The sequence below is a fragment of the Agelaius phoeniceus genome, chromosome W (assembly GCF_051311805.1).
Source record: "Agelaius phoeniceus isolate bAgePho1 chromosome W, bAgePho1.hap1, whole genome shotgun sequence".
NCBI classification, from domain to species: Eukaryota; Metazoa; Chordata; class Aves; order Passeriformes; family Icteridae; genus Agelaius; species Agelaius phoeniceus.
Window position 1 is genome coordinate 5,537,606 of NC_135301.1, and position 26,633 is coordinate 5,564,238.

Here is a 26,633-nt window from a genome sequence, read left to right on the forward strand (position 1 = left end):
AGTGCTAAATCATATAGTTAATACTAAATACTGCAGGATACAATAAACCCCTGGAGTTAACTTGTGTTTACACCCTTCAAGGGATAAAAATAAAAAGATATAAATTATTCAGAAAGCCTATAAAACTGTATAAACAATATTTGTCTTGTTTTGAAAACCACTAGTATAGTAAATTTTACATAAAAGACTGCAAAATAATATAAATGGATTTAAACAGATCTTTACAATAAGAAATTCAAATGGAAACAGACAAGTAACAAAGAGAAGTAAAAAAATTTATTGCAGTATTCATTCCACCAGATTTGCTGGGGATCCCTTTTCTTGTATTATTTCAGGGTGACCTAATACATCAAAATCTACATTTACAAAAACTTCTCCTGCAGATAGGTCATAGATACTGCATGCGGTTTTTTTTTTTTTTCAACAGAAAAAATTATATATCTGGGAGATTCTGCCACTTTACAGCCTGTAAAAACAATGCTTCCCTGGAAACTGGGCTACACTAAAGAAAGCCATCCGCTGCTAGGTTAAACTCCAAGAACACTTTATTAAGAACATTAACAGACTAATTTCCAACATTCACTTGTTTATTTTTTTTAACAGAAAGGTTTTTTTCAAGGTATAAACAATTTTTTAAACTATAATACAGTGGGAGTAAAAATGAACTGAGAAGTTTCTGCTGCACAACAGCGAAGGAAGCTCCCACATAAATGTTTACCAAATATTTCCTTCTTTTTTCTTGCATCCCAGATTCCATTCTTACTCTTCATTTAACTGATTTTTTTTTTTTTTTCCAGAAAGTTGATATCTCAAGTTTTTCTGTTATTTCAATTCCTGTAAATTTGGCTGTGTGTACAAATTCATTAGCTGGAAGTTCCATCCTTGGCAGCATACAGCGATCGTAAATTTTGAACAACTTTATTAGTCAGCTTATTAGCACTCGTTAGAGCAATTTTTTTGTAAATAATGTCTGACTCTTTAATAGTGTCTACCCAAGGCACCAGTTTGCGGCCATCACGGCGCTTAGCCTCAGTCCAGGAGCCACTGTAGGAGCCTGCCATCCACTGAACACTGAAGCCATTGCTGGTTTTCTGTACTACTCTTGCAATTTGTGGTCGGTCTTTGTACTTTGGACAGCAAATAGCGATGACATCCATGACATCAACACTTTCATTCATCTGTGCTGCCAACTCTGTAGAGTCTGAATTTCGTTTTGACCTTCTCAATGACTAAAACATTGGGGGGAAAAAAGACCAAGTGTTACACAAAAGAACTTTAGTGAAATTATTGCTTTTATTGCTTTTAATCCCTTGACGCCGGGAGTTGGGATTCCCCGGCACACATTCCATTGCCGGCAATGAGACGCACCGTGACCGCCAGCGCCAAGGGGTTAACATATCCTTGTAAAACCACATACTCTTAATTTGTACCCGTGTCTTTACCTCTTATTGATATATAAAATTATATATACACACGAATCATAAAGCTACATAAAAACTTGGCAACAATAAAAAGGATAACACACAGTACATTCCAAAAGAAAATTAATAAATTTTTATATGGGATAAATCTCATTTTCTAGTTTGTATTTTTTTTATTGTCTTTTCTGTTAAACTTTCTACAAAACTTGTATAAATGGTTAAGTAGAGAATCTCTATCTACAAAATGCTTTCTTTCATGTCGATTACATTACTTGGTGTACATTTAATATAATAGACTGACATTTATAATCACATAAAAATAATTTTACGTAATACGCTGTGAAATACGTTGACTCCTCCTCCGCCTCACCCCTGAAGTGCCTCCTCCTCTATCCTCCCCATCACTTTCATCATCCTCTGTCTCAGCTGCATTGTTTTTAGGGCTGCCTCCTCCAAGAAGTGAGGTAATTGCTTTGTTCCGAGCATTTGTGCTAGCTGACACCTCTCCATCTTCTTCCTCTTCATCAGGATCCAAATGTTCCATAAGGAGCTTGAACTATTAAATAAACCCCCAAAAAACCAGATCAGTTTACATTCAAACTTTAAAAATGGACATTCATATCACACTACATTAAATTAAAAAAAAAATTAAAAGTTAAAGAAACAGTGTAAAACAAATGGCAGAAAACTTCAAACTTTAACAGCTTGTGTTTTGTTCTACAAACATTTTACTTTCATTTTCTAGTAGATATGTAAAAGCTTTCTTCCTGTGTTTCCAAAACTGCAAGTTTTCTCTAGTTAATATTTTAAAGAATTGGAAAAGAGAAAAGGAAAAAAAAGGGTAAATACACTAGATCTAGTCTCTGTTCCAATGACAGAAACAGTCAGGGATAAAGTGAACAAGTTATATGGTAGAGTGATACACGATGGACACCAAAAATTAGAAAATACTCTGCAAAGATAAATATCCTTCAGTTGAAATTACTTTTTATTGTGTTTAAATTTATTAGAATAATTTGAAAGGTAATACTGCTAAACATCCTGAAAGGAAATTGTGAGTTATCATATACCCATCACAAATGATTACCAGAAACTTAACATTTTGAAATCTTCTTCCAATACATCAGCATCTACTTTCAAGTTTACACTGTGTTACCTAGTTTGAAAGGATATCAGATTTTCTGCAAAGCAACTTTACTTACATCTAAGTACTGTTTTACTATACTCCTCTTCACTTCTTCAGTAATCTTAGAATTAGCCATATCACTCCGCAGAAAATCCAGAGTTTGTTTTGGATGGAAATGTACTCCTGTCTTCCTGTTTATAGCTTTATCATACACTTTTGCAGATTCAGATGGAGAATATTTCTGAATTTTACTGTTTAAAGAGAACAAAAGAGAAGAAAGAGCTTTTAAGCAAAGTCCAAAACAATTTCAAGGAAAAGCTTTTAAAAATATTCAATATAAGTAGTTATATTTTAACCATTCTGTATATAATACACATCCTGGTAAGAAATGAAATCATTACTTTTTCTAAGCCAGTTTCATTACATTCAACCGATTCTATTTATGGTTTTCTCTTATACAAATCTACTGCAATTATTAACAATCAACTAAACACCTCCCTCCAACTTCTTCCAAACTTAATCCTTACAAAGAACTCACTAGATAATAAGATGGCCTATTGTCTAAATATTCTTACCTATCAGAGAATCCACAGAGGTTCTTTAAATGCTGTTTCAGCATCAAAAGTAATAATATGCCTTGGGAGACATTTGCAAATTCAATTAAAGGAGCTGAATTTTCTGGTAAACATTTCATCACGGCATTTATATCATTTTCTTCATCAGAATCTGAATCAGAGTTTACTCGTTTCCGTAACCTCCGAGGCTTAGAAGCTTCCTCCTCACTTTTGCTCTCACTACCACTGTTACTGTCACTCTCAGTCTCCTCATCTGATGAAGGCTTTCTTTCCTTTTTTTTGTCTTTCACCATAGACTGTGAGACAGAGAAGTAAACACACATTCCAAAATTAGGGTAAGTAGCATCATGTACATTTCTAAAAAATCATTATTGACTTAAATTAGGAAAAATTCCCTGAACAATATTATTAATTCATAACTTGATTTTCACAACTTTATATTCAAAGATTAAAATAATTTATGACCAAAAAAAAGCTGAATTCAAGGTCCCTGAAAAATTGATCCAAAGTCCACTTTTTTTACAAGGTGGTTACAGAAAGAACTGAAGCAAGAAGTACTCCATTGGCATGTTATTCTTAAAAAGACTGCTCAAGTTTGTTATCAGAGACAGTAAAATGAAGTAAAAGCCAAATACAATAAATCAGGAAGAAAATCTCTTTTTTTTTCACCTGAACAGAATTTTTGCATGTTACATATATTTCCATATGTACATTGGTGCAAACTAGTCCAAGCTGGTTTTAATCCTTGTCTCTGTTAAAATCCTATGACACTAATTACACTGCTGACCAGAGAGCCCCTCAAATCAGCATATACAGTATTATTAATAGCCAGTTCCATTACTTGTAGAGCTACAGAATTTCATACCTGCATTATTACTGCACATAGTATGCTTTTTCATAACAGAACTTGAAATATCCCAAGCAGGATTTCATCCTCTACATTCTGGTTCCCCATCTAAAGAATGTGCTTTTTCAAGCAAATTAAAAATTTACTTTGGTAGGGTGAGAATTCAAAGCAGTGTTCCTTCCAGGTATCAACTCTGACTTGTAATTACTAGTCAGATTGGAAATTCTAGAAATGGGTTTGTTTTCTGACAGTTTGGACCTTCTACTGTTAAAGTTGTCCAGGAAATGAAGACACTGAAGTCTTTAAGAATCACAGAATGGGTCAGGTTGGAAGGGACCACAGTGGGTCATCTGGTTCCACCTCCCTGTTCCAGTAGGGTCATCCCAGAGAACACAGCACAAGATTGTGTCCAGATGGGTCTGGAATATCTCCAGCGAGGGAGACTCCACACCCTTTCTGGGCAATCTGTTCCAGTGCTCAGTTACTGCACAGAGGAGTTCTTCCTCAAGTTCAGGTGGAACCTCCTGGGCATCAGTTCCTGCCCGTTCCTCTTGTCCCATTGCTGGGCCCCACTGAGCTGAGCCTGGTCCATTCTCTGACCCTTTCCTGCAGACACTGACAGACGCTGATAAGGTCCCCTGACAGGTGACTCCTCTTGAGGCTGAACAGCCCCAACTCCCTCTGCCTTTCCTCATAAGAGAGGTGCTCCAGTCCCTTAATCATCCTCACAGCCTTTGCTGGACCCACTCCAGGAACTCCATGTCTCTCCTGTCTTGAGGAGCCCAAAACTGGACACAGCACAAGAAACAAAGGCCTTTTTCTTACAGGATTGTGTATTGCCATAGCAACAGATACTATACCATTATTTGGGTTCTTATATGCTACCTTAAGAAAAGACATATTGCACACTCTTTTCTTGAAATAAATAATGTATTTAAATTCTCCTAGGCGACACACATGGCACTGCCATCAGCTACTTGACAACAAAAGAAAAAGAAAATGGGATTTTGTTATTAAAATTATGCATGCAAGTATTATTAATTCCAATTAATTCAGAAATATTAGGTAATTATATAGATTTCATATTAATATCTCAAAATTTATCATTCATTTTTAATAACATAAGCAGCAATATAAGGAAAGTTTTTAACTAGTGTCTACCAGATACAGGTCAGAACAGAAAGGGTTGTTTTTTAACTACCAGTTACAAACTAACAATACTGGTCCATATCACAATAATGGTACTGTATTCACTGAAAAATTGACCAAATTATATAGACGCTTATGCTGCCACCATAATAAATATACTAAAATATAAATGCACATACCTCTTTAAATGACTGTAGTAGATTGCTACCAGAAACTGAAAGTGTAATGTCTATATGATGCATTATAAACAGTGGCTCTTCCTGTGTTTGATAAGGAAAACAGGCTAGATTGTCTGCTATGTACAAGAGCATATTCACCTCTGTTTTCTGGAAGTTAAAAAAAAGGTACATATAAATATACATACGAATATCTTATTAAACATATATATTCATGCAAAATTTAGTCATACCTAAAGATACATTATTCCTTAACAACCTAAAACTGAGTAGAGAAAGATACTGAACGATGCAAAAGTAAGTAATGCATTCTATTAGGTAAATACCTTATATTATAAAGCAAAACAAAGTACCTTAGGGAAATAAAGCTATCAGTAATTATGTAATAAAAATATATTACAAAAAGAGAATTTAAGCTTGCAATGGTATATTTTTTTTCTTTATAAGTGAAGGAAATATGGTGCTTACTGCAGTATCATCAAAGAGGTTGAGTAAGGAAATTAGAAATGCTCGTCTGTGTTGACGGTTCCCTCGAATCATGGAGTATAGGTGTGAACACAATGCATTGGATGATTCATCATGTCTAAAACCTCTCACAGGATCCTGTGGGCAGGTATTGATTGCCTGTTGTACCTGGTAAGACATCTTCATACCAGCCACTGCTTTCATCTGAAATGAAAAAGTACTTATTTTTATTTAAATCATTGCTTTCAAGCAGTAACACTGAAAGTGGAAATTAAACAAATGCCTGAAAACAGAAACTTCTAGCTATTTTTTAATCTTTTTTCCCTTTAAGTGGTTCCTCATCTGAAGTTTAACTTTTAAACACACACTGAGGTGCACTACTGCCTTTTGAGAAAGCATACAGATTTAAACAGAATTTGTGGTAGAGATCAAAATGTACTGTGAACTGCTTCTATGTTAAAAACATACAGATGATCTGTTTACCAACTACAGCCAGGTACTCAAATTTCAACAATTTTCAAGAACCATAGATTCATAGAATATCCTGAATTGGAAGAGACTCACAAGGATCATCAAGTCCACCTCCCAGCCCTGCACAGGACACCCCAACAATCCCACATTGTGCCTGAGAGTTTGTCCAAACAGTTCTTGGGCTCTGGTAGTGTTGGGGCCATGACCACTGCTCTGGGGAGCCTGTTCAGTTCCTGACTACCCTCTGGGTGAAGAACCTTTTCCTACTATCCAACTTAACCCTCTCCCAACACAGCTCCAGCTGTTCCCTTAGGACCTGTCACTGGTCACCACAGAGGAGATCAGTGTTTGCCCCTCCTCTTCCCTTAATGAGGAAGTTGTAGACTGCAAAGAGGTCTCCCCTCAGTCTCCTCCAGCTGAACAGACCAAGTGCCCTCAGCTGCTCCTCATATGGCTTCCCCTCAAGGCCCTTCACCATCCTTGTGCCCTCCTTTGGATGGTCTCTAATAGCTTTATATCCTAATATTGTGGTGACCAAAACTGCCCCTAGGACTTAAGATGAGGCTGCCCCAATGCAGAGCAGAGCGGGACAATCCCCTCCCTTGACCTGCTGGTGATGCTGTGCCTGATGCACCCCAGGACACAGTTGGCCCTCCTGGCTGCCAGGGCACCGCTGACTCATATTCAACTTGTCATCGACCAGGACACTCAGGTATGTACATCTACGGTTGCCCCATCCCAGGAGAAGAATCTGGCACTTGCCCTTGTTAAACGTAATATGGTTGGTGACTGCCCAGTCCTCTAATTGGTTGAGGTCTTTCTGCAGGGCCTCCCTGCCTTTAGTGGAGTCAACAGTTCCTCCCAGTTTTGTATTGTCTGCGATCTTACTCAGTATCTTTTCCAGTCCTGCGTCCAGGTCATTAATGAAGATGTTGAAGAGCACAGGGCCAAGGATAGAGCCCTGTGGAACCCCACTAGTGACAGGCCGCCAGTCTGATGTCATCCCATTCACTATAACCCTTTGTGCCCCACCCGTGAGCCAGTTGCTCACCCACCGCATGGTGTTTATCCAGCTGGGGGCTGGACATTTTGTCCAGAAGGATCCTGGGAGAGACAGTATCAAAAGCTTTACTGAAATCCAGAAAGATCAACTGGCTTCCCTTGATCAACCAGGTGGGTTACCTTGTCATAAAAAAAAATCAGGTTTGATAAGCAGGACTTTCCCCTCATGAAGCTGTGCTGGCTGTGACTGATGACTGCATTGTCTTTCAGGTGTTTTTCAATACCTCCCAGAATAATCTCCTCCATAACTCTACAAGGCACTGAAGCAAGACTGACAAGTGAGACTGGAGGCCTCCTTCTTGCCCTTCTTGAAAATCGAGACAACATTCCCCAGCTTCCAGTCAGCTGGGACCTCTTCGGATTCCCAAGACCATTCACAAATCATTGAGAGAGGTTTTGTAATTACATCAGCAGCTCTGAGTAGCCTGGGATGAATCCCATCATTCCCCATAGACTTATAGGGATCCAGCTGGAACAGCAGAACCCACACATTTTCAGGGTTGACTGGGAGTTGATCATTCTCACAGTCATGGTCCTCCAGCTCAGGGCACTGGGACCCCCTTGGTCTGTCACTGGTGTTGAAAACAGAGGCAAAGAAAGCATTAAACATCTCTGTCTCGTCCATATCCCTGTTTGTGAGGTGGCTATTCTCATCATGGAATGGGCTGATGTCATTTTTGCACTGCCATTTACTACTGACATATTAAAAAGGCTCTTTTTATTGTCCCCCACGATCGTGGTTTAAGCCCAGCTGGAAACTAAGTACCACGCAGTTGCTTGCTCAACCCCCCTGGTGGAATGGGAAGGACAATCAGAAGAGTAAAAGCCAGAAAACTCCTGGGTTGAGAGAATGTCAGTTTAACAAGGAAAACAAAAGCCACACACACAAGCAAAGCAAAACAAGAAATTCATTGAGCCCTTCCCAAGGGCAGGCAGGTATTCAGCCACCTCCAGGAGAGCAGGGCCCTATCCTGTGGGACGGTGACTTGGAAAGATTAACATCATCACTCCAAATGTCCCCCCTTCCTCCTTCTTCCCCCCACTTTACATACTAAGCATGATGTCATATGGTCTGGAATACTCCTTGAGTCAGTTGGGGTCACCTGTCCAGGCTGTGTCCCCTCCCAACCTCCCATGCACCCCCAGCTCCCTCCCCAGTGTTCAAGGAGCAGAAAAAGGCCTTGGCTTTGTGCAAGCTCAGCAATAACAAAACATCTCTGTTTTATCAACTCTGTGTTCAACACAAACCCCAACACAGCCCAATGCCAGCCTCTGGGAAGGAAATTAACTCTACCCCAGCCAGAACCAGCACAACTGTCCAGCTCCAACTCCAGTTGAGCTTTGGCTACACAGATTTTCTCCCTACAGTTGTGAACAGCATCTCTATATTCTTCCCATACCACCTGACTTTGCTTCCACTGGACACACACCTTCCTTTTTTGCATTATTTCCAAGAGAAGATTCCTGTTCAGCCAAGCTGGCCCTCTGCCTTGCCTGCCTGACTTCTGATATCTGGGAATTGTCTGCTCCTGTGCTCTTAGGAGGAGATGTTTAAAAAGTGACCAGCACTGATGGACCCAGCACCTGCAAAAGTATTTTCCCAGGGGATCTTACTTGATATTTCCCTGAGCAGCCTGAAGTTTGCTTTCCTCATGACTGGAGTTGAGGTTTTGCTGGCACTTTCCCTCCTGGCAACAGAGATTTTAAATTTGATTGCTCAGTGGTCACTGTGGCCAAGATGGCCACCAATCACCACTTCATTCACAGAATCACAGAATATGGTGAGTTGGAAGGGACTCACAAGGATCATCAAGTCCAACTCCTGGCCATGCACAGGCACCATCCCCAAGAATCACACCATGTGCCAAGTGTGTTGTCCAAACGCTTCTTGAACTCTGTCAGGCTTGATGCTGTGACCAGTTCCCAGTGGAGCCTGTTCCAGTGCCCGAGCAGCCTCTGGGTAAAGGACCTTTTCCTGATATCCAACCTAAACGCCCCCTGACACAGTTCCAGCTGTTCTCTCAAGTCCTGTCACTGGTCACCAAGAGATCAGTGTCTGCCCCTCTTCTTCCCCTCATGAGGGAGTTGTAGACTGTGATGAGGTCTGACTTCAGTTAAGTATCTCTTTGGATGCCATGAACAGTGCAATGCTCAAATTTCAGTGGAATGCAATTAGATTTATAAAGTCCCACAATGTAGTACACACACTGAACTAAGACTGAGGCCTTCTGAAATAAGGAAAGGGTGCTGCAACTCAATTTCAGATCTTTAGCAGAACTATGGTCATCATGCCACAACTCCACAAGTCTTCACTTAGCCCTCAGATTTTCCTTTCACCAAGATCCCTCAGTTCTTAAAATCTTCCTATGTTCCTTCTGCTTAGATTACAATTTGTAAAGCATTGATGTCTTAAAGTTCTAATACATATATACTGACCTCTACTTTTACAAAGTGCTCTCTCTTAATACAGGAAAATCATTGCTAAACATTATGAAACAGCTGTCCTTACCTCTTATCAAATAAATGCTCTTAACATACTACTCGGTGAGGAAAACACTACTGTGGATTATAAATTAAAGGAATTTTTAGACTGGAAGAGATGCTTCAATTTATTATATCCTTTCTATTTCTACAAACAGAAATCTCCAAACAGCGGAAAGAGTTGGGATCTTCTTTACAACTGCTTATAGTTATTGTTATTGTTTGTCATTTATATTATTTTTCTGCAGCTGAGGCCTATCCAAGTGTTGAGTCACCAGAGAATGTAACAGTATTTTGTAAAATGATAAATAAGAATTACTTACATGAATGAACCCAGCATACTTTTTGTCTATTTCCACCAATTGCTGGTCAGCTTTGTTTCGCATAGAGGGCTCTGGATCTGTGCCCATAGCAATTAAGTACGGCACACACTTGAAAAAAACCAAATGAAATTATTATTTAGAGTCATTGTATCTTGTCTTTCTCACTCTTTGCTCTTTTATTACAGTATTGTTTATGTTATATTCTGACTACTGCAGAAACTAGAATAGGAAGCTTTATGCAACTTACTATCCGACTACTTTTTTCAAGCAATTAGTACAAAATACACAAAAGACCAGTGTCGCTCTTGCGCCGATGTCGAGGCAGGAACAGGCGAGAGGCAGGATCGTAAAAAAGGAAAAGAAGGCTTTATTCAAAAGAACTGCGCAGTTTTTATAGAGTGGTACAATAGGTTCTATTCTATTGGCTAACTAACAGAAACATTTTTCTCACACACTGTCCTTGAGAGGAACAGAAAATAAAGTAGAAAAACACCACCTGCAAATTGTTTATGCTCAACGAGTTATCACATCTTTCTAATTCCCTAAAACTTCTCACAAGCCGCTGTGAGAAACACTTGCCATTTCTCTCTCTCTGTCCTATGGCATCCACAGACCAGTGTTATCACAGAATCATAGAATAGTTTGGGTTGGAAAGGACCTTAAAGGTCATCTAGTTCCAACCCTCTGCCATGGGCAGGTACACCTTCCACTAGACCAGGTTGTTCCAAGTCCCATCCAACCTGGCCTTGAACATTTCCAGGGATGGGGCAGCCACAGCTTCTCTGGGCAACCTGTTCCAGGGCCTCACCATCCTCATAGGGAAGAATTTCTTCCTAATATCTAATCTAATCCTACTCCCTGTCAGTTTGAAGCAATTCCCCCTCATCCTTTTACTATATGCTCTTGTAAAAAGTCCCTCTCCATCTTTCTTGTTGGCTCCCTTCAGGTCCTGGAAGTTCACAGTTAGGTCACCCCAAAGCTTCGCTTCTCCAGGCTGAACAATCCCAATTCTCTCAGCCTTTCCTCATAGCAGAGGTGCTCAATTCCTCTGATCATCTTGGTGCCTCCTCTGGACTTGCTCCAACAGGTCTATGTCCTTTCTCTGCTGGGGACCACAGAGCTGGAGGCAGCACTGCAGGTGGGGTCTCACCAGAGAAGAGGGGCAGAATCCACTCCTTCTCTGCTCCCCACACTGTGGGATCAGTCCAGCCCACAGGGGGTTTCTGGGTGCTAGCGCACATGGACGGGGCATGTCCAGCCTCTCACCAACCAGCACCCCCAAGTCTCTCTCCCCAAGGCTGCTCTTGATCTGTTCATCCCTCAGCCTGGATTGATCCTGGGGATTGCCCGACCAAGGTGCAGCACCAGCACTTGGTCTTGTTAAACCTCATGAGATTCCAGTGGGCCACTTCTCGAGCTTGTCCAGATCACTCTGGATGGCCCTGTCTTTCAGGTGTGTCACCTCCACTACTCAGCTTCATGTCATCTGCAAACCTGCTGAGGGTACTGTCAATCCTTTTGTATGTGTCATTAATGAAGATGTTAAATAACACTGGTCCCAATATAGACCCCTGAGGGACACCACTGGTCACTCTTATTGATTGAGGCTTGGAGGCATTATAAGTGACAGAAGTTGTGTGAAGTTTCAGGTAGTATTTCCAGTTCTCTCAAACTCTAAAGTCAATTTACACTACAAAAAATGCCATTTAAAAAACCCAAACCACACACCACCAGTTATGACTGAACATGCACAATGGTTGTGTTATAAACAAATAATTACAAAAATATTATGTAAGCAAAGAATAATGGTGATGATAATTGAAGTTCTGACATTGACTCTGGAATTCCATAATGTTTGGAGGACATGGGAATTAAAGTGGAGACAAGCTGTCAGTTTTCAGGATAAAGAATTAAAGAAAAGAGCTTGGCATATACATGCAATTCATAACAGAAATATGCTCCAATGTACATTTGCATGTGCACTTTAGGCACTGGCTGGGCTTTTAGATCTTGATCCAAAGACAAGAAGATACAGCATTTGGAATCTAAATTTCAAAATATGCTTTCTGTAAAGGCCCCTTGCTACAATAAGAGATTACTGTAACATAGCTGCAAGAGAAAAACTAAAAATGTATCTAGCAAGCGTAAAAAGCTCTGAAACCTGAAGATGAGAAAAAAACACCCCACATCATAAAAGGTTACCATACCTGAACAGGATGGATGAGACCCTGGTTTAATGTCAGTGCAATGACATTTAGAGCAAAGTGGCGTACACTGGACTGGGTATGAAAGAAAGCCTCAAGGACCTGTTTAAGATATAGCTGCATGATGGAACTACTCATCCCTGAGGAAATATCACCCATTTCTTTCAGATCTTCCTGCTTTGCTACTTTTTTCCCTGTAAAAAAGATGAAAGCAATAGCACACTCACCACAGTATAATAAATTACTTTGCTATTATTTGATGCATACTTATCTTTAAGCTTCATAATACAAAGACATTCCAGCCATCTTAGAATGGGTTTATGATCTCATGAAATATAAAGCAGTCTGATAGCAAATATATTTAAAAAAAATAAAGTCACACAAATTTAAAGTCTCGTTCCTTGATAAAGGTTTTATTTTTTACAATTTTTTATTTTGTATCTGCTAATAACCTTAGAGAATATTTTGATAAAAAGTATTAATACCATCATTACAGCAATTATGCATTTTGGATTGCTTTCAGGATTTATACATCCTGAAAGTAAATAATAAGCTACATGTCTCAATATACCTATACACATAATGAATTTCTGAAAATTATTCTAAGATATCTTGTGTACAATATTACTAATTAGATAACAATGTTAAATTACTCAGTTCATGTATATAGTAATTGTATGCAAGAAAGTTAGATTTTCCCTGCCTCAGCACAGAAGAACTCAGCACTTACAGTCTCTGTCTGCCTGCTGCATACGTGTATCCTCCTCCTGCAAGTAGGTCTGAAGGTTTTTCAACACCTGGATTTTTAAGTTTACTGAACAGTTCTTGTCCGAAAGAATGCTGTTGTACAGGGTCTTCACTTCCTGTTCAAACATTAAACTTGGGTGTTGTATAAATGCAAATCCTAAGGGTGGAAGAAAAGAGGAAATATTCCATGTTATTAACTAGAAATTGTATTTCTGCTTCTTAAGTCTTTCTTCAAAACAGAAGTATGAAATTTATCTCCTCCCAAGTGTGGTGCTAACAAACAATATTGCTTTTTCATATGGACACCATTCTAAGTTTATAAGGAGTTCTATTATAAGGAGTTCTATTATCTGTCTGATAGATAAAGATGGGGTCCCGACCCAGGGCAATTGAAATAAGAGTTATATAGGTCTGGATATTTAAACAATAAAATCTTAAAAGAAAAAATATAGCAAACACAATAAAATAAAATTTAGACCTCTCACTGTTATTATTCATATACCTATTAAGGTCATGTCTTGAAAATTACCTGAAGCATTCTCAAGACTACATCTGTTAGAAGATACACACTATAGAACTGCTTTTAGCTGCAGCCTTACCCTTGACAAAGAACTGGTTATTCTTAGTCAGGGAAGTATTTATTTCATAAACAGTTTGATCTAAATAAGTAATAGTATATATAATTTTAGATCACATATGTAGATTTAGGAGTGCTGGCAACAGATTCTTACATAGTATCATAAAAAAACAGTAATGGGAACATAACTTCCCAATTTAAACTATATTAACTATTTGAATAATTTTTTTAAGACTGTGAGAAAAGCAAACATTAAATGTATTTTTCACGACCATAGGAAACTAAGATTCTGAATGAACACACAGAAAACATAAACATAAAAGAAGAATGGGGGAAAAAATGAAAGCAAATAAAATTATGTGAAAGCAATGTATAAAAGTGGGCGTAACAAAGGGAAGACTGAGTCAGGTTTTTAAAACTGGCTCTGTGCACACAAAAAAGACAGTGTAGGTAGGTAAAGACTAAGTCTAGGGCAAGACCTAAGTGCATTTAAGATCTCATTTCAATTTCAAAACAGGAAAAGGAAAGAGGTGAAAGAAAAAGGAATGATGCTCCTCTTTGAAGTAGGTAGTATAATTGTCCACTCTATACAGGTATATATGGATGTTTATAACTTGACCACCTCTGAGAAAGTCCAACCCATTTTTTAAGCTTAATTTTGAAAATGGAAAGCACTTGCATGTATGTGTAACAATCCATAACTCTCTTTCTTTCATTCACTTAAAAGAATCTAAAACCACCAGTACTCTTAGGGAAATTATTATTTTTCCATCCCCTGTAAGCAGGGAAGAAATTTTTCTTGGCATAAGAATTTGTCATAGGGGATGAAAAAAGGCAACTGCTGTGTTCATTTAAGGACTGACTTCACATCTTGGGGCTGCTCTCACACCACTTCTCTTCATACCTTTGTTTTCACTCTGTTAAGGTTAAGCACTGAACTTGGCTGAGTAAGACATTACCTGTTAGATACTAACAAAATTTTTTATCCTCAATCTGCCTTGCAAGTACACATTTGGAAGAGAAGCATAACCATAATGCTTATAGTTAAACTCAATCTCTCAACAGCAGTGACACATCCCAAAGGAAAGGTTAAAACTGTTGAGTGTCCTTACTGTAAGGACACACTAATAATTACCAAAAGGAAAGTACACACTCTTCATTTGATGCCTTCAGTGTGTATAAATTTTGGATTAGCTTGTTAGTAATTTTCACCTTATTGCTGCACATAAATGTTGAATGTATTTGACAACTTGACTCAATATTACCAGCCTGTAAAACAGAGCTTTGCACTGCCTACTACATCTCTGTACATCCAAGCAGCTACCTTCAAAGTGGAACCAGTACTTAGATTAGACTAATATATCACTGAAAACAGTTGTCTGAGGTTTAATTAAGATAAAGACTGACATGTTTACAGGCAGAGAAAAAAAGAATAAAAAAATCTGAAGAATGCCTACTGATAGTCATTCCTGTTTTCTCCTCTTCCCCAAACTGATCACAGTTCAGTCTAATTCAGGAACATTTCTGATGAATACAACACTCAGCCTCCATGAGTAAAGCAATCATGTCTACGGTTAGGAAGGCAGCCCCTATCCCATGTGCAATATTTTGTATAGAACAATTAAATTAGAATGGACTACAGTAAGCGTTATGCATCTTGATACAATGCTTAGAAAAACCTCCAGCTAGTTGTTAGCACCATAGCACTGTTCCTGTAACAGAGGCAACTTAAAGCCATTAATCCCACTCAGCTGTCTGCAATGGTTTCCTCACAGAATATCAAATCAAGATTCAGTCTCAGTCCTTATTCTCAGTCCTCCCTAGCCTAACCTGTACCAGGATATCTAAAAAGCCACCTAAACAGCAGCATAAGGAGGAAAATTCTTATACACAGTTAAACCACGCAATGCAAGCTCACACACATAGGAGACAACTTTCTTTAGACTAAGCCATAACCATGAACTGAACTCTTCCAGAAACCAAGGCCTATCTGTCCAAACAAGATGCTCTTACGTGTACAGTTTTGGTCCTTGAGCAGAGGGTGAACATGATACAAATCACTCAATGGCAGTTCATGCATTACTGCAAGTCACTGAGATACTATACTAATGCCTTCAGACAAAGAATCTATTTAAAATTGAAATACTGCCAAAGACCCAAAATAAGCTGTAATATTTAGACTATGGCATAATCTCAATGCCTCATGAAATTTCACAGAGCATCTCTCAGTTGGTATAAACTACCAGAGTTCCCTCAATTTCTGTGGAATTTCTGCCCCTACACTTAAAATTCTCAAAGTTTTTCCATCATTTTTTCTAGTTATTCTTTAACCATACCTTGAGGACTGAAAAACAATATTTGGAGTTACAAAATATTTGTATGTGGGGAAAAAAACCTCATCTCCATTTATTTTGGAAACTTGATGCTTTTTAAGACTTGGTCATACATCAAAAAGGTATTCACTGTCAAAAGCATCCACTCTGCTGCAGAAGTATGCAACTTCCAAGTATCCCTTTGACTACATTTCTATATCCAAGTTTCAAATAAAACATGTGGTGAACTTTGATTTTAAACAAACTTCCCTGCCACTACACAAATAAATGCATGGATTTCTACTAGAGCAGAATAATAAAAACTATTAATATTTCTTACCAAGACCAATAATGGCTTTTGTCTGTACTTCTTCATCTGAATGCTTTGTAAAATACATCAGTAGTTCAAGTACTTTATCCTTAATGTTAACCTGAGGAAATTAAAACACAAATAATAGCTATTAGAAGATGAAACAGATATTTTTAATCTCTTATAAAAAGCATATATATCAAAATGGAGAAACACAATCTTACTGCATTGTCTTTGCAAAACCATGTATTTACAACCCAAAAAATTATATCATATGTATTATGAAGAAATGCATAGCTTTGAGGGCCTAGGAATACTGTGTTTTCAAACTGAAGTGGAGCATTAAATATGCACAAGACGCGGAGAATAAATACAAGTTATTTTACCTTACTGTTGCCCTTAAAATCTTCCTGATCAAAATCAAAATGCCGACACAGTGCTCCAACAGTGAAAAGTGATCTAAGGAGTGCTGGTTTATTGGCAGTAAGTATTGTACTGTTGGGGTCTTCTTGGTGTTGACTTTTTAATTTTGAAAGTGCACCTACAGCAAGATAAAAGTTTTGATCACAGTATTTAATCATGGTGTATCCCTAAAATAAGACTTGTAGGTGAAACTGAAGCGTGACATGTACATGTGATTTTACTTACCATAGTATCTATTAAAACAGGCCCACACAAATTTATAGTTCTGAGTGACCTTGTTCACAACAGCCCCAAGACAGCTCACACAATGCTGAACAACCTAGGTGCAAGAAAGAACAAATGAATTATATATTTAGAATTTAAACCTGAGACTTTTGTGATGTTATGCAGGGAAAAGGTATGTAGAACTAAAAGTAACTATCTAACAGATGTAATGTCCATCTCCTAGACTGCTCTGAAAACATGCCGAAACTTATAATTGTTAAAATATAGCAACAACACATACAAACACAAGTAAACCAAGAACATTGATTTTTCATGGCTCAAAAGTTATCTTCATAATGAAGAGACTTTCTTTAAACCGAAATTATGTATTTCACAATGTGAAATGGAATTAACCAAATAGTAGCAATTAAAAGCTTACTGTCATGCCATATTTGATGATGAGTTTCATGAGGTCTTCCTCAATAGTGGCAAGAAATGTCTCACTTGGGTGTTCCATTAGTGGCACTACAAGTTCTAAGATTTTTGCAACATTGCAGATCACCATGAAATCATTCTGGGTCTGAAACAACAGCATTTATAGCATTTAACATTTCTGGCTGTGTTACCTCTAAGTATTAATATGTATTATGCAATACATATATAATATATATTAATATAATACAATTACATAATAGTATGATACAATTATGTATCTTGTGCAAGTTATTTGGTAAAGATTTAAAATAATATATAGTTTACATCTGCTTTTAAGTTACATATTATTTTGAAAGCAAGTTCTCGTTTTCTACAGAACTTTTATAAAAAAAAAAAATTGGTAGAAGCAGAATTCACCTGTCATCAAGGCTGAGACAGACCTGAAAACTTTTGGTCATGAAAATTCTTTTGAGTCCTAACACAAATTTAGGAACCCTTCCTGACACATGCACAGTAGAGAATGCACAACACCTGGCAACAGGTATTGGCAGCAAGTAAATAATGAAATAACCTTTTCCTATACTGTTTGATCAGAAGCAGCTCTACGGCTGTTGTAGATATGCCCAGAGAATGCTCTAGGGCTGAAACTGTAAAATTCTAGGCTATACCTGCAAGCTAAGCTGATAACAAGCATTCTCAGGCCTGCTCTTCCCTGGGCAGCTGACCTAAGGTAATGGATTGCTGTCCCCCACTCAGTCAAGCTCTTCCCTGAGCCATGGCTGCACGATCCTGCTCTGCTCCTGCCAGATGATGGGGTCATCACAACTTTCACTGAGCCAACTGTGCTAATCAAAATGGCAGAAAGCAGTGCAGTGTTTCAGAGGAGGGGGCCATTTTCCCAGACTGGGGGGATTCAGCACTGTAGCTCTCTATCATTTCTGTGAGCTAAACTGTCTTACAGAGAAATACAAAAACACCAGAGCTAGGGTAGAGAGAGGTGAACTGCTGAAGAGGATAGAGCAGGACATATTCCTTCTAATATTTATGCTATATGTTAGATCACTCTATCTTATGGAACCATACCTTTAGTCTTAAGATTCATTTATTAAATCTTAACTACTTTTAAGACTGTGACTATAAAATAAAACAATTTAAAGAAATTATTTCATAACAGGTGGAAAACTGTGTTTTAGTCTTTAAGGGAAAGAGGCACAGGTTTCAGTTTCATTTGAGTGTAAAATGTGAAGGCAGAGGGTGAGGAACAGCATCTTGGAAGCTATAGAGATCATAAAAGGACCTAATATCTTTAAAAGATATGATCATGAATCATAGAAACATAATTTTTATTTCTCTTTTCCTACCTTCAATTTCATCAAGCATACAAGATAGCCATTAATTTCCATGCTTAATTATCTGGGAAAAAGAAAAGACTGACTTTCTAATTTTCTCTACTTACACTACATTTAGTGGTCAGGTATGGCTGCATGGTCATGGCATGTTTGACCATTAGCTGGGGCCTGATTTTGCTGAATAAGAACAAAGTGGTTATGCAAGCAACCAAGCGACCAGAATTCACACTTTTGTTGTCAGAATCTGCAAAAAAATTAGAAAATACACAAAGCAATGTTTGAGCAATGAAAAACATATAGCCAAAACATCATATGAATATCTCTTTCATAATATATCTTTCAAGATCAATACAGAATATTCTTATTAGATTAGAGATGAGAACATAATGTGCTAACATTTGTATGTGATCACAACATATATAAAATAAGCAAAGATGCTTCAAAGATATCACTAGTTTTTAACCTAATTACTGTACACAGAACACTGGCCTAGCCAATGATTCCTATTACAACAGTAGAACGTATTAATACAAATAAAAAAAAAAAGTTTGAACAAGTTATTTTAAAATTAGCTCTGTTATTGTGATTAGCTAGAGAAAATTAGGGAAGCTTTATTATTACACAGTGCTCAAAGGTTCACAATCAAAATAAATGCAATAACTCATTACCATCAGTTTTGTAATAGGAATTCTGTAACAGTAACTTTACACAATAGTCATTTGAACCACCACTGTTACAGCATCATAAAATTCAAAGAAGCTACTAGGTTGTAAACACTATTACCTGACAAGGATTCCTCATATTTAAGAATGTGCTCAACCAAATTGTCAACAAGTTGAGTACAGGCTTTCTTCACAGGTTTATATGAGGCATCTTCTTCTGACTTCAACAGCTATAGCAGAAAATTATTTAGTATTCAGGGTGCATTCATTTACATTGGATATGTACTGGTTTTATAACAATTACTACAGATCCACAAGGATTTTGCACTACAAAACCATTTAACTTCTCCATAAGAGTTACACCAATGGAGAATTAAAGAAAGGTCAGATGTTTAAAGGGCATGGATTGAATTTGTTTACTGTAAAGGACTGGTCGTGCAGTCTCCCTTCAATATGTTTTAGTACCAAAAGAAATTTTAAAATTCTTACAATGATTGTGCCATACATTCAAAATTCATTACTTACATTTTGAAGAAGCTGTTCAAACCAATCATAGCCTGTATCTCTACAAGCTGCAACCTAAAAGTAGTTTTGAGAATAAACTGGTTAAAAAAAGCATCTGAATAAAAATAATTTCAATACAGATGCCATCTTAAAAGATCAGTAGACATGCACAGATATATTTTCATAAATATTCAGTATGATATCTTTGGAGACCAGAAACTTTTTCCTGCATTTGAAAAAGAGTTCTCACCATTTAAGTGATCTCAGAATTTGCATCCCATACAACACAAGGCCTACACATTTTACTGGAGATTGCTACCTCTAATGACAACCAAATTTTGGGTTCATAGAACAACATTTTGTACAGATTAAAGCACAAATACAAGTCTGACGTATTAAAAATGAACGTGTGTGTGTGTGTCTATATATATATATATATATGCATGTACATATTTTTATATAAAAAAACTAAGCCTTCACTGGTATCATGTGTCAGGAACAGCTCAGAGATGCTCCAAAAAAGAATTGGCAGGAGAACTGAGAATTAAATTGAAGTCAAATAAACTGACTGGTCATTCTGGAAAAATGCACAATACACTAGAATTTAGTAAAAATGTTAAAAAGCAGTTTAAACTAATATTTTTAAGTCATGAGGAGAATACTTTTATTTGATATTTACATCTTGGTATAATTGCTATTAAAATACTTTTTCAGTACAGTGGCTTTACCAATATGTTTTCACTACAAATGTAAAAGCATTTTATTTGAAACAGATTTTTGAGACATACAATTTAATTTGCTGCTCCTAAAAAGTAGATAACATTATGCAGATACTAGTTTACCTTGGGTGAGAACATGACCTTGCATTTGTTGAAACAGCTTGATAACCTTTCAAAAGAAATGTTATCAATTGCGGAAATTTTTCTTTTAAGAGACAACTTCTTAGTTAGGCTTTATTATATGCTGCTACTAGCATTTCCTGGAAAATGCTAACCATAACAGAAACTTGTGGTGTTTTAACTGAACAAGTATTTTCCACAACCTGAATATAATGTGGTCTCAGTTATCACTGCCAGCAGATTAGTGAGCATTTAAAGTTTCTTATAGCCTGTTCCATCAGATTAATAATTCTAGCATGTATTCAATGTCAGGAGAGATATAAAGAAATTAATCTGATAATTAAATTACTTGTGTATTTATAAAATACTTAAGACAATATTCCAAAGATACTAAAAATATAATGAAATTTTACATGCAACCTAATTAAAATTTGTTTAACATACCACATCAGTGATGTTTAGTATTTTCCTAGTCATTGCTTCTTTGTCATGATGTAGAGTTGGAGTGAACCAGAGCTTCTGGAATGTCTCATTTACTAATTTCTGAAGGAAAAAAAAATAGCAGAAATAAATAATTTTATCTTGGCACATAGGTATTATTACTAATACATCTGTACAATAATTTTTTTTACAATATGTGCAATTCTGTAAGGAATTATTCAACCTATGTGATACTGTTGTAGAGAACATTATCTGAGATAGACCCAGATTACTATTACAGCAGTTATACTGGTCTCTAAGCAAGCTTCACTAAAATGATCACTGGGAAAGTGATGCTACAGGAAATAGTTACCATTTTCCTGCACTAATCTGCATTCCTCAGGAAAGCATAGTAGGCCTGAGAAACTGACAACTGAACACAAGACTATAATTTCTACAGCAGAATTAGCAGCAATTGTAGATTGGCATTTTCAGAACAGCTGTGAGAAGGCAAAGAAGAGAGAGAAGTCAAGTCTCTCTACCCAAACATAGGAAGTTGATTCCCTTACAATGTTTTTGTATAGAGGAGAAGATGGAATAGAATGAAAGTGAACTATTCCCAAATTACATATAAAGCATACGCTTGTAGGAAGCATTCCTCATCCATGGAGACTTAAAAAAACACATTGCAGATACTGCCTCATCTTTATGAGGTTGTTGGAAAGGCAAGGGAAAGGTCATCCTCCTTTCCTAGCAGCACCTTAGATACAGCTGTTCATCTACTTCTTGATTAACAGTCTGCCCTGAAAGCCACTTGGCATTAACATATCTCAAGTGGTAAAATTATATGTTGCAGCTTTAAAGTTCCAGACTTCAAATCCCACTGAAAGTGTGATACAAAATTATTACAGGTGTATTCTTAATTACCCAACAATTTAAATATTATTTTTGCCAAATCAAACAAAAAACATCAGTGTCAGGTTTATGATTCAACACATAATCTTAGGTTTTTACCCTTCTGCATATATGTCACACAAAGATAAGAATATGATGACATAAGTAACATTTTAGGGGGAATAACTGATTCATTAAACATTCAGAATTAATGCAAAATTTTCACAGATGAATACTTTATATTTTTTATACACAGGATTTATAAATCTGGCAAATAATAACACCAAGTACTTAATTTTGACTTAAAGTTTCTTTTGTTTTCAGAAAGGAATTTTATATACTAATTTTACTTGTTAGAAAAGAGAAGTATCAGAGACAATACTTGCAAAGAGAAAAAACCCCAAACTCTAGATAACAACTTTTTAAAATCCTTTGATTGTCAGCAAGAACTTGATGAAAATAGAAAAAAGAAAAGAAAACCAAGTCAGACAGCAATGTAGAAAGCTATTTGCTCTTAAAAATTAAAAATAAATAAAAGAAATAAAAAATTACAAAGGAGCAATGAAATACTTTTTTTATTACTTTTGCGTCAAAATATGGAAACCAATTATGATAATTTAAATCCTGAAGGATATGTTTCATTCTACCTTAATGCCTTCTTCATCATTGACTCTCCGAATCATTTTTACACACATCTCAGTAATTTTGGGAAATGTTGGTTGTTCAATGCAGATATCCCTAAGTATCTTTATGACTCTTTTTCTGACACTGATACCAGTATCCTGTGAGGAGAAAAACATTATGCTCTTGAAAAGAAATCAGACATAATATTAATGTATTATATAAATTATACTTGAAGATCACACAATCTGACCAGAAAAATGCATTCAGAAAACGCAGCTAAAATATTCTGGAGTATATTCATACGAAAGATCAGCATAACTTTATTTGCAACAATTCTAAAGGTTTGGGCTGAGTCCCCAAAACATTGAAACACTTCCTCCATTTATACCATCCCAATTAGGAACTCACGATATTGCAAATGTATAATGCCACTTCTTAATTCAAGATCTTACAAGCTAGATGCGCTGATGCTTTAGCTACTGTTTATGAACACCTATGATCCTTTGTAAGTCTGGACTGTAATACTTCAAAATCCTTTGAATAAAGCTTATGGATGATATGTGCAGCAAATATTTTCCAATTTCCTAGGCTTCATCTAAGGAGAAGAATGAGTAGCTTCATTTCATATTACGTAATACAAAATATGTTTAATCTAAATGCCAGGATGAGTGCCTTTATGCATCCTCATATGGACATTTCCAAAACACCTTACAAACAAGTTTTATCGTGTAACTATAGCAAATGAGTAGTATTTGACTAAAAGCCTAACATGAATGCTAAAAGCGTTATCTTAAATTAACACTGTATTTATTGGATCATCCAGGCAAAACCCACTTTTTATACAAAAAATCTAATAAAAAGCCTTTTAAAGCACTAAAACATGGCATAAAAAAACAAAGTAGTTTTATCTTTTATTTTCTTTTGGGTAACAAATGACAACTTTAAATTACATTGTTATAGACTCTTTTTATCACCCACACTTCTGAACTGCCCTCAATAACCCATATCTGAGACTTCAGAGATGTGGCAAAATTCCTCATTTCATTTAATCTGTGCCTCAATAAAGGAACGAAAAGGAATATAATTCTGATTCTGTTGCAGTACAACTTTCTATATATATTTACTTATTGATGTATAAGCTGGTTCTGGCTGGGGTAGAGTTAATTTCCTTCCCAGAGGCTGGCATTGGGCTGTGTTGGGGTTTGTGTTGAACACAGAGTTGATAAAACAGAGATGTTTTTGTTATTGCTGAGCTTGCACAAAGCCAAGGCCTTTTTCTGCTCCTTGAACACTGGGGAGGGAGCTGGGGGTGCATGGGAGGTTGGGAGGGGACACAGCCTGGACAGGTGACCCCAACTGACCCAAGGAGTATTCCAGACCATATGACATCATGCTTAGTATGTAAAGTGGGGGGAAGAAGGAGGAAGGGGGGACATTTGGAGTGATGATGTTCATCTTCCCAAGTCACCGTCCCACAGGATAGGGCCCTGCTCTCCTGGAGGTGGCTGAATACCTGCCTGCCCTTGGGAAGGGCTCAATGAATTTCTTGTTTTGCTTTGCTTGTGTGTGTGGCTTTTGTTTTCCTTGTTAAACTGACATTCTCTCAACCCAGGAGTTTTCTGGCTTTTACTCCTCTGATTCTCTCCCCAGTCCTGATGGTGGGGTTGTGAGCGAGTGGTTGCATGGGGCTTGGCTGCTGGCTGGGGTGAAACCACAACAATGTAACAAAGCCTCACTGAAAACAAGCAATGCATTTTAGAAGGTTGGTCTTAAATCATGATGCTCCCCATTAAAATAATGACATACATATAACATACTCTTGGAATCATCATTCCATATTATTAACCATCTAAACTCAGTTGAAAACAAATTTTCCAATGACACATCATAAATAAGTCACCGTACCAATATTCTTTCAATCAGCATATCATAATACTGCTCAGCTAGCTGAGGACGACAGAGCACAAATCGGCCAAGAAGCTCCACAGCTGCCTCTCTTACACTAGTGGAGTTATCCATTAGCCGCCCATGAACTCCTCGTTGCATATCCAGCTAAAAAATGAACAAATAAAAGACAAATCCAAAATAAGAATTAAAGATTTCTTTTAAGTGTGACAGAAGAATGCATATACGTGATGGATATTTCAGATTTTTTTACCCTGGCTAGAATACTGGGGTCTACAGCAACAACCTCAGACAGACACTTCATGGCTTTTGTTCGAACAGCAATTGCATTTTCACCAAGTACACGTAGAATCTAATAAAAGAACAAAAACAAAGATTCATTTGCTTTGGGAAGGTAGCAAACTGTATAACAGGCAACAGTGCAGCAGAATAACATGCAAATGAAGTAACTAAAATAAGAATTCCCTTCATTTTAAACTCTGCTTTTGCCATTCACTTGTGCCTTTCATCATGGTTCTTTCAATAGAAGAGGTGGATTTGGGCACTATCATTTTAAGAATGGCTCTATATGCAGATCACTATAAGTAACAGAACCTAAACTAAGCTAAACCAAACCAGTACCGGAGTCCAAACATGTTGCCATGACAACATGTTAGTGCTCTTCTCCCAGAAAAAGGAAAAAAACCACACTGGTTAAACAACAGCTTCCAAAGTGACAGTAACATGCACTGCAAGCAAGTAGCTAAGCTGGCTTGTATTTTCAAATTAAGATAAGTTTAATGAGTTAATATCACCAGATGAGCATGCATCTGGCAGAAACTGTAAGAGATTTCAACATTCTGTAATTATTTTTTACTGTGTACATCTAAGATATTGATTTTGCCATCTACATCCATTAACAAATAAAATAATGCATGTACAATATGACATATAAAATGTATGCAAGAAAAAGAAATATAAGCACTTATGTCATTAATACAGAAAGCACATGGTGTTATTGTGGCCTGTTAAATACCCATGCTCAACAATGAACAGATACGGTATACTACCACTAAAGTGTTTGGAATCAGAAACCAACTGCATTTCACTGTACTAAGACTTCCAGCACAGTTTACCTGTGTCAAATAAATATCAAAGCTCTGGGCAAATGGCCTCATAGAGGCCAAGTAGCGAACAATCAAACATGCATCTTCATAGTCCACAGTATCAGAATTCATCCTGCAACAAATTCAAAGTTTTGATTAGGATACGTTTATCAAAAATGATTAAAAATGTCAAACGCGTGGTTAATAAAGCACTGGTGCTCAAACGTACTTTAATGTACTGAACTGAGATGGAGCAGTTTTAATGATGCTGCGAAGAAATGTTTTGCGACTTTCCGCTCTATGCATGATCTGCCCCGTGGTCTCAACATCTTTTGCATGATGAGTTCCTTCAGATGAGTCCTCATCCTTCTGAGATTTAATTGCTTTCTCTGTCTCCATAGTTGTATCCCGGAACCACTGAGCTATATAAAACTTCCGAGAAAACTGGAGAAATACAGCAGGATACACAAAAACCAAAAACAACAGATGTAGAAGAGTGAAATTAACGGATATATGAGATTAAGTGAGTTTAATGCAACAACCATATTTCAGAAAACACAATCAACATTATACGTTAGGGTGACAATTTAATCAAATCTCTAATATGTATGACCAAAAATAGTTTTATTCAGTGCATGTTACTAAAATTATTTTTATATAAATTTGACATCAGAAAGCTGAAATTTACCACTAATGAAGCATCAGTTTCTGTGTTCTCATCCAGATAATCTAGCAAAGCCTTTTGCAGCTGTTGAATTTCATCTTCTCCTCCTGAAACCTATCAGAAATAGAAAGATAGTTTTAAAATAGAATATTGCACAGTGGTAATTATCACCTGAAAATCTGTATGTCCACATATAAAATACACTGAAATTAATGTTCTGCAATTATCAATACAACTAACAATTTTTTAATCAATTACTTCTAAACTTTATAGAGATGAAACCAAATTAGACTGCAGCTCCAAAGTCAAAAAAGATTAACAGCGGAATAAGACTTGGTTTAAAACAGACTGACTGATTTGATTAATTTTCATTTTATGA

The 26,633-nt window shown here is 36.9% G+C and overlaps 1 protein-coding gene across 1 annotated transcript in view; it reads right to left on the reverse strand.

The window, feature by feature from the left end:
- Nucleotides 1-523: 523 nt before the first annotated feature.
- LOC129133650 (nipped-B-like protein) overlaps nucleotides 524-26,633 on the reverse strand; it is a 129,946-nt gene continuing 103,836 nt past the window's right edge. The window contains exons 24-46 of the mRNA XM_054653276.1: nucleotides 26,279-26,368; nucleotides 25,820-26,034; nucleotides 25,621-25,723; nucleotides 24,759-24,857; nucleotides 24,506-24,652; nucleotides 22,624-22,758; nucleotides 21,107-21,205; nucleotides 19,845-19,898; nucleotides 19,441-19,549; nucleotides 18,765-18,901; nucleotides 17,313-17,453; nucleotides 16,895-16,988; nucleotides 16,633-16,787; nucleotides 16,277-16,367; nucleotides 13,031-13,204; nucleotides 12,304-12,494; nucleotides 10,097-10,204; nucleotides 5,763-5,963; nucleotides 5,298-5,444; nucleotides 3,123-3,418; nucleotides 2,624-2,798; nucleotides 1,792-1,977; nucleotides 524-1,229 (exon numbers count right to left, since the gene is read on the reverse strand). Of these exons, the coding sequence (XP_054509251.1) occupies nucleotides 864-1,229; nucleotides 1,792-1,977; nucleotides 2,624-2,798; nucleotides 3,123-3,418; nucleotides 5,298-5,444; nucleotides 5,763-5,963; nucleotides 10,097-10,204; nucleotides 12,304-12,494; nucleotides 13,031-13,204; nucleotides 16,277-16,367; nucleotides 16,633-16,787; nucleotides 16,895-16,988; nucleotides 17,313-17,453; nucleotides 18,765-18,901; nucleotides 19,441-19,549; nucleotides 19,845-19,898; nucleotides 21,107-21,205; nucleotides 22,624-22,758; nucleotides 24,506-24,652; nucleotides 24,759-24,857; nucleotides 25,621-25,723; nucleotides 25,820-26,034; nucleotides 26,279-26,368 (3,513 nt within the window). The 3' untranslated portion in view covers nucleotides 524-863. The remainder of the gene's footprint in view (nucleotides 1,230-1,791; nucleotides 1,978-2,623; nucleotides 2,799-3,122; nucleotides 3,419-5,297; nucleotides 5,445-5,762; nucleotides 5,964-10,096; nucleotides 10,205-12,303; nucleotides 12,495-13,030; nucleotides 13,205-16,276; nucleotides 16,368-16,632; nucleotides 16,788-16,894; nucleotides 16,989-17,312; nucleotides 17,454-18,764; nucleotides 18,902-19,440; nucleotides 19,550-19,844; nucleotides 19,899-21,106; nucleotides 21,206-22,623; nucleotides 22,759-24,505; nucleotides 24,653-24,758; nucleotides 24,858-25,620; nucleotides 25,724-25,819; nucleotides 26,035-26,278; nucleotides 26,369-26,633) is intronic.